The 9,025-nt window shown below is 42.1% G+C and overlaps 1 protein-coding gene across 1 annotated transcript; it reads left to right on the forward strand.

The window, feature by feature from the left end:
- The first annotated feature begins 320 nt into the window (after nt 1-320).
- On the forward strand, nt 321-8,888 carry LOC134072837 (uncharacterized). The gene is made up of 8 exons (XM_062529703.1): nt 321-509; nt 1,237-1,544; nt 2,867-2,980; nt 3,496-3,552; nt 4,334-4,471; nt 4,730-4,843; nt 5,212-5,283; nt 7,424-8,888. The coding sequence occupies exons 2-8, from the start codon at nt 1,449-1,451 to the stop codon at nt 7,748-7,750; spliced, it is 918 nt and encodes a 305-aa protein (XP_062385687.1). The 5' UTR covers nt 321-509; nt 1,237-1,448; the 3' UTR covers nt 7,751-8,888.
- Nucleotides 8,889-9,025: the final 137 nt, after the last annotated feature.

Genomic DNA, 9,025 nt, shown 5'->3' on the forward strand with positions numbered 1-9,025 from the left:
AGACAAACAGCAAAATGAAGTATCGTCATCTAACTTAGGCGATATATAGTTACTAGATAAATGTAGATACATACATTGACGATCATGAAATTGCTGCCTGATGGCACAGACTAAAGCCGGCCTTAACAGAATAATCTTTGAGACAAATGAACAACCGTTCATTCAAGGTTTCTATAGCCCGTTTAAATAGCAGTGTTTATTCCAGTAATCAATGGAGAAACTCCTCCTCCCTACTGACGAGCGTTATACGACAGCATCTCAAAAAAAGTGAGTCATGGAAGTTGCCAGAGCGCCGCAGTAGCACTTCGTTTAAGCGCCCCCATCCCGGCACGGCGCATCCTCCGTACTCTATGCGGTAGAAAAACCGGTCCATGCACCCCAGTACCGCACACGCCCATTGGTTTAATTGATTGTTGTCACCTCTACAAGGCACTAGGATTAACGGCACGTCTTATATTCCTGCTAAAAACCCGGTTTAAGAAGAAGACTGTAAATTTAAAGGAGGCGAGGTAAGCGAGACACATTTAAAATGGCTTGCATTGGCAGAAACGTGACCTGGGACATACCTTAACCGTTTCATAGAGCACTGCGGACATAATATCTTAAGAAACAAGCGTGTAGCCTGTAACCTTCTTCATAGCCGAATTGTGTTCGACCTTCGCGTATTAAGCGCTTCGTTATATTTCTATTGATGGTTTTGATTTCTCAATAATAAGATGCACTGAGAAATGTTCACACCTACGCTCAAGTTTTGTGATTTGCCTGCATTTTATGGCAAGCTTTGCACAAAATATTTGATGTCTCTTTTGCAGCTTATACAAACATTTGTATAATGTTTGTATAGCTGCTCAAGTAGCCTATGCTGCAACCATGCATATCTTAATCATAGAGAACACGTGGGTCAGTCTTCTGTACCTCACATCCCAGCCATAATCCTTAAAAATAGTGTAACTGAAGTTAAAACATTGAGGCTAATTGAAGTACCCACCTTTACACTGCACATGATGTAGGCTACTACCAACACTAATGAGTGAGGATTATACTCTAGTATAGTGTTAAAATTATCACCAGTAGAGTATAATTAACACTGGGCAATTTGCTGTATAGGCCATAGCATATGCTCCGAAACGGAAGTAATTATGAAATATAAGCATCAGAATATTTAACACTGTTTAATGTCTGTGTTTATTCTGATTAACTGTATATGTGTGTGCTATGTGTGTACAATCTTTACAGAAAGGCTCTGTTCAACCTCTCTCCACGCTGCACCCACGTCAGCCCTCTTCCTTCTTCCAACTTCCATTCAAACATCCTACGGGCAGTTGTGCTGTTCCTGCAGTGCCTTAGCCATCCTATCTACAGTGTCTGCCATCTAGAGATCCCCTATCATCACTTCCTGATACCCTCCACCATATCTCCTGCCCCACCCTATCCTGCCCGGCAACAACATGGGACTCGAAAGCCAGACCCCCAAGCAAGTCCCTGGTGACCTAAAAATCACGCAGGTGGACACTTACCTGAGACTAGAGCCCAAGACGCTGGGGGTGAGTGACCGCTGTTACACAGAGAGAGAGAGCACTCTTTTAAAAAGGGTTCTTGGGGTGCTATGTAGAACCATTCAGGCTTCAAACAACCCTTAGGGGTTCCTTTGATGGGCCTTTCAAAATGGTTTAAAGAACCATTCAGGGGTGCCATACATGGAGCATGGTTTTTGGTTCTATAGCATCTTTTTCTAAGAGTGAAGGAGAGTCAAAGGGGGGGGGGGGGGGGTACACAAGGGGAATGACGTGTAATGAGTGAAAAAAATATCTTATGATAATTTGGACTTTTTGACTTGTGTTTGCTGGTGATGGCAGAGGGGGCGTGAGAGAGAATGAGAGGGATGGTGGAGGGGAGAGTGCGAGAGAGGCAGGGTAAGAAGTGATGTATCAAAAGCGAGGAAAAAAAGAGATGCTTTGGATTAATTAGGACTTTTTGATTTTTTGGGTTGTGAGTTTGATAAATGAATTCAGTGAACTGTCAGTTTAGTTAAGATGAAGGAGCAGATCTCTTTGATAGTTGTGGTGGGTGCTAACTTACATGCTGCTGCTGCTGATGCTGATGAAAAGCAGATGGCACTGACTCTTAACTGTACCATCTGCAGCAAATGTAGTATTTTGCAGCATTCTTATCAATGCACAATATTGTCCTTTCAATCTGTCAAGTAACAAATAGCAATTCTACAGTAACAATTATTACAATGTTACATAAATGGCAAGCTAGTTGGGTACGTGTTGAATGCTACAGCAGTATGAATGTTTGATGGCTGCTTTTGGCTATTGTAGCCTTGTCATATCTGCACAGCCCTTGCCGGGTTTCTGTACAACTCATTACCATATCTTAAAGGCATGCAAGTTTATTTCTATAGGGCATTTCACACACAAAGGCTATTCAGTGTGCATCACACCATCAGAGAATAACAAGCAGTAGTAGAGAAAACCATGAAGGAATCAAGAACAATAAGTTAAAAGGAAGAAAAAAGAAAACAAATATAAACCACAGCATGAGAGTTGTCAAAAAGATTGTTAATGTTGTTATCTTGAGTCTATATTGAGTCTCTGCACAAGTTCATCACTGTGATTTCATACAAAATCTCAAACATTGCAACTTGATTTGAGTGAACCTGTCTCCATCCTCCTTAGTCACATTGTGCCCAATGCAAATCAGGAGTTAATCCACCCCTCTAGCAAATCGATTTCTTATTTGACTTTATGCTAATTGCTTTGTACTACTCAGGATTTTTAACAGGTTTAATAGGAAATTTGCATGGAAAAGGTTGCTGGAAACCCAGCTGAAGATAACATAGATCTCTCCATGGTATGTCCAGGCCATCCAGGTGCTCATCGGCATCTTGACCCTGTGTCTGAGTGCCTCCCTGTTGCAGATCACCGAGCTGCACTTCTATGGTGATATCGTCATCCTGCTGCTGTTTGCTCTGGAGGTGAGGCATCTGAAGAACACATAGGATTCCCCCTTCATTCCCATATACATTAGGACTCATTTAACACTCATTGGTGATACCAATTCATCTCACAGTGACAGTCATGTTTGGCCCAGAATAACAAAGCTACTGTACAACACCGTGGCAACACCGAGGGTCCAAGGCACGCATTGATGTTGACATAGACACAATTCTGCTGATTCTGCATATCATTATCATTAGTTTGAAGCTGTTATTTGAAGTCAAAAGACCTACATTATGTTGCTTTAAATGTAGGACTATAGTGGTAGGTCATGAACTCTAGTAGCAGTTGGGTGGTACACGTAAATTTAACATGCAAGACTACATCAAGTTACGCAACCCTTCTAGTGCTTAAAGTGTATTTTTAGAATCATTCAATGCCTTAGATAATACTTGTGACGTGAAATACAATGTTTTCATCCCAGTGTTTGAATGAGTCTCGACTTGCCTCTGCTGCATTTTGGGGACAAACAATACTTTTTCTTTCCTTACAGATTATACTTTCTGGGTGCATCTTGATCACCACTGGGATATATCCTACACTGCTCTGGGTGAGTTGCATAGATAGATAGATAGATAGATAAAGTACTTTATCATTAGGATATGAAGGATATGAAGTTTCTGTGCGATTGCATATAAACTGAGCATTGTCTCTCAGAATATGATTCTCCTCTCCCTACACATAGGTCATTGTAACTTGTTTGTGGGCAGGAGTGACTTTCTATAATGGTCCTTATTATAGTGAAGTTGAAGCAGCCTCTAGCTGAAAATGTCAATCAATCAGATTGACAAATCAATCAATCAATCAATCAATCAATCAATCGGTCAATCAGTCAATCAATCAATCAGTTTGAATAGCTTCCTTCCTGTACCACTCTTCAAAGAGTAGCTTCCATGAGTATTAGCGTAGTGTGTTTACAAACAGCTGGCTCTCCTCCACGAGGCCAGTTGACCAGTGGAAGGTAGGAGCCGAAGTAGGTAGGGACAGCATAAACATGCTGATTAGCCATGAAGATCAGTAGCCATATGGCCAAATCAAGTCAATCACCTTATGTCTGGTGTTTGACACATAAGCCAGAGGTTTAAAAATCGTATTGAACCAGACAGCAAGTGTGCTGTTTTTTTGTAATGCAATGGTTTTTAATATTTTAAACAAAGGGCAACACACAGGGAGACTTTCTTGAGCCCCATTGCTCCCTCACCAAGAGTACTTTTTGAGTTTGGGTCTAAGCCATCTCTCTCTCTCTCTCTCTCTCTCTCTCTCTCTCTCTCTCTCTCTCTCTCTCTCTCTCTTTCCCTCTCTCTCTCTCTCTACTTGTTGATGTATCTCAGTTGAAAGCTATGTTGGTGGTCCACCTGGTGAGTTTGGCCTTCACAACAGCAGCCTTGGGCCTCCTGTCAAAGAACCTGCCCTTCCGACAGTTATCGTACCACTGTGAACACTGCCGTCGCTTTGAAATCTTCTCTGTGGTGAGTAAGGAAAGCCCCATCACTATGCATCATGGGATTTGAAGTTTGTAGACATAATGAGAGTGTTGTGCTGTGGTGAGAAGTACACACTGGGTTGAATACAGGGCTTTCGGTAGCACAATAGATAAGCTCAGATATGTGTTCCATTTCTCACTTTTTTTCCCTGTGCATTCATCTTACTGCTATATTTATTTACCTTTTTTTCCGTTACTTTCTTTCTTTCTTTTTCTTCTCTCTCCATCTTTCTACCTCCCTCAGCTGCTTATTGATGGCATCCTTGGTACACTGGTCCTGTTCCTGATTGTGGAGCTCGTGATCTGCATTGTGTGCTTATTGGTCGGGCTCAGTGTCCTTGCCCAAGGAGGAATTCAGGTAAGCAAAACACAGCCTGCTCAGAAGCCCAGATGGGAATGGCTCCCTGGGAAGTCTTGTACAGGCAGGAGATCTTTAAAAATGTACACAGAACAGAAGTGCACTATTTTAAGACTTGAATCTTTGATCTTATTTTTGTTATTGGTTGATATAATAATAGAATGATGCATTGAATAATAGCTGATACTGGTATATAAGTTGATATCAGCATAAATAGCTGATAAAGGAATGCATTGTAAGTACTTGCTTTTTTATTTGATGTTTTCGTAGAGAACATTAGTGATGTGACAAGTTACAGTATGTCTACATTATTAAATTTTTGAAAAAGTCTGTCTGCTTTATTTTTGTCCTTCTCCTACTGTTTTTAGCTTCCTGGAGTAAGCCAGAGATTGACTACGCCGCCCGTACAGGTGCAGCCTGTCATGGTCGCTCCAGCCCAGGTAAGGTGTTCACTGCAGCCACCTCCGTTCAGCACAATTCAATTCAATTCAATTCAATTCAATTCAATTCAATTCAATTCAATTCAATTCAATTCAATTCAAATCAATTCAATTCAGTTCAGTTCAGTTCAGTTCAGTTCAGTTCAATTCAATTCAATTCAATTCAATTCAATTCAATTCAATTCAATTCAATTCAATTCAATTCAATTCAGTTCAGTTCAGTTCAGTTCAGTTCAGTTCAGTTCAGTTCAGTTCAGTTTAGTTTAGTTCAGTTTAGTTAAATTTGAATTTAAATCTACAATCAGGAAAGTTTATTTCAGGAAAAAAACATGTAAATAACTCATCGGATCTGCTATGGCAAAAGGTCAGGTTTCAGCACCTTTCCGTTTCGTGCTTCTGAAGCAACATGCTGATTGGCTGGAACCTTGCTTAATTTCAGCTCACAGACCCAGGATATGTTACGAACACTAGAGTTGTTTTTCAAACCACGCAGTGAAAGGACATGAGCGGTTTGCTGAATTTGAGATCATTGGATTAGGACTCGGTACTGTACCTTTAAATGTGTCTGATTACGTCAGTAGGTAGGCACACTGTACTGTTACAGTATGTCAATGCATTGGGCCTCTCTTGGAAATAGAACCCACATCACGTGACGTACACAAACAGGTCGTCATGTCCTTGTTGTGTGTGTGTGTGTATATGTGTGTATGTGTGTGCGTGTGGGTGTGTGTGTGTGTGTGTGTGTGGGTGTGTGTGTGTGTGTGTGTGTGTGTGTGTGTGTGTGTGTGTAGAAAAATGCCTGATTTTGCAGAAGTGCACACACCATGTTGCGATAGAGCTGTCATTGACTTGTCATTCTCTCTCTCTCTCTCTCTCTCTGAAATGCTGATCTGCGGTGTTGACCTTTATCTCTGCCCTCCTCCTTTATTTGTCTATATTTTGTTTCTCTCACACTGTGACCTCCATCCTTCCCCACACATTCTCTTTTCCTCATCTCTGTTTCCCTCTATCTCCCTCCTGCCTCTCACTCTTTCTCTCTCTCTGCTCTCCCCCTCACCCCATCCCTCCCTCCCTCTCACTCTCCTCTTACTCTCTCTCTCTATATCTCACTCTCAACCTCTCCCCTCCCTGCCTCCTTCCTCCTTCCTCTCACTCTCTCTCTCCATTTCCTACACCTTCCATCCCTTCCACACCCCTCTGTATCTCTATGTAGATGTCCCAGGTGTCTGTGGTAATGATTCTCTCTCTCTCTCTCTCTTTCTATCTTTCTCTCTCTCTCTTTCTCTCTCTCTATGTCTGTATGTCATAAGGTGTAGATGGCCCAGGTGTCTATGGCAGTGATTCTCTCTGGCTCCGTTCGAATCGGAAGGCTGCCTACTGCCTCCCTCCCTAAATAGAGAGCTCTCTAACTAGACATGACTTTAGATTAAACACGTCATTTAAAAATGAGCGTAGCACTCTAGAATCTTTGGTTAACACTACGGTATGACGTTAGCAAAAGCCTGACGTTAAACTAAATAGCCTACGTAAGCTACCAGGCTAACGGTATAAAATAGTTTCACTGGCAGCTAATATATCAGACCAGGCGTTATTAGTGGGTACAACAATGGTATAACCAGGTAGTAAATGGTTTATTTTCAATCTACTTTACACAAATCCAAGCTAAATAACGTCACACAAATGACATTTCAACAGATTCGGCAGTCATTTACCGATATCGGCAGCCATGTTTGTTTTGTTTTCACAGAGATTCAGACGTGGCCGCAAAGGATTATGGTTAGAAGGCAGCTTGAAGTGTACATCGATGCTGCCTTCAAAATTGACCGTTATTCAGGAATTCTAAGATATCTTAGAAGGCAGCGAAAATCGTTTTTTCGGTTTCAAACGGCCTTCGCTGCCTTGCTCTCTAGTTAGATATCTTAGAAGGCAGCAGTTTTACCCGATTCGAACGGAGCCTCTCTCGCTCTCTCGCTCTCTCTTGCTCTCTCTCTCTCGCTATGTAGATGGCCCAGGTGTCTATGGCAGTGATTCTCTCTCTCTCTCTCTCTCTCTCTCTCTCTCGCTATGTAGATGGCCCAGCAGGTGTCTGTGGTAATGACTCTCTCTCCCTCTCTTTCTCCCTCTCTCTCTCTCTCTCTAGATGGCCCAGGTGTCTGTGGTGGTGACTGAACCTTCACCAGAACCGGAGCTCACTCCTGAGCCTGAGCCGGTTCCAGAACCCGTGCCAGCACCCGTGCATGCCGCAATAGTACCGGAGCCCGTGGTGACGGTTCCATCCCCACCAGTGGAGAGCACTGAGCCACAGGTGGTGCCAATAGAACCACAGGTGCTGTCAACAGAACCGCAGGTAGTTCCAATAGAACCACAGGTGGTACCAATAGAACCTCAGGTGGTCATGATGGAGCCACAGATTGTATCTATGGAGCCACAGGTGGTGCCATTGGAACCCCAGGTCGAGCCTCTGTAACTAGCAGCCAATGAGTAGGCTTTGAACAATCAGTCATCGTCTAGGTGACCCAAGGGAGAGAGGTGGATTGTGGGACATGGTAAAATGGTAAACATGGAGGGATTATCGGACAGAATGTGGAACCTGTGATGGGTGACATCTTAAATCAAAAGAGCGGAATCAGATGAAGATTACGCAGGAACGCCTAACATGGTCTCCTCTATCATGGAATTCACATGTCAAACTAATTTAGTTCAAGGCACCCAATCGCTCCTGTGTTGATCATTCAAAATGATCACACTGTGCCACATTGAGTCGTAACTAATGTAGCAAAATACCATTCCATACTGTTTACTGTACTCTATAAAGGTGCTATTTAGTATCTATGGTCTTTTGGCTTCTTTCTGTGTGGATGAGCCCTGACCACTTCTACCTACAATCCTCAATTGGTTTGTTCTTAGCTAGAATCCTCTAAGACAGCTTCCAACTGGCAACATACACTGTACGTTATACTTTTGCTCTGCTAGCCTGTCAATTCATCTCCCTGCAATGACTCCGAATGTCTAATTTCTAGTTTAGTTATACGGATGAAAAAAAAAAATCCTCTTCAATGGGAATCTGGCATGTGGCCTTCATGACAGAGGCTATCTAGTTAGGTGCACAGAGAGCTGCTGTTCCAATGACGACATTCCGATTTCGAAACACAAATGGGGAAAAAGGACTAAAAAAATGAATTATTTGAAATGCTGTGTAACAAGCCGAGGGAGATCACGTGTCAGTTTGAAATACAAATGTATCAGACTCAATTATTTGCCATTTTATCAGTCAGATTTCTGATCCAACATACTTAGTTCACTGAGATAGATAGTTTGTTTAGAGTAATGTACTGTATGCTGTTTCAGCCATAGGCTTAGCACTCCCACAACACAAAAAACGTCACATGTTCACACTGGGCATTAACGTACACAAGTTCATTTACATTCACTTATCAGCATACACACAAGCACACACTCACACACACCCTCACACCATTTCAGCCGACACTCCCAAAGGATATCAACAAGTCAAAATGATGTCATCACTAATTGTCAAGGTTATATTTTTGGAAAAAAATGTCAACAAGAGATGGATTAGAATTATTAAATGATTTGTTTTCTTCTCATGTGGTCATGTCTGGTTTTGTAGAACAAATCAGTTGAGTCATTTGAATGAAACTAAAATCCACTGCAGAACAGGACGTCAGTGATGAGTCATTTATCTTCTGAAAACGGAGCGTTATTACTTGTTTACGTGAGC

Source organism: Sardina pilchardus, chromosome 24, assembly GCF_963854185.1.
Source record: "Sardina pilchardus chromosome 24, fSarPil1.1, whole genome shotgun sequence".
Classification (NCBI taxonomy): Eukaryota; Metazoa; Chordata; class Actinopteri; order Clupeiformes; family Clupeidae; genus Sardina; species Sardina pilchardus.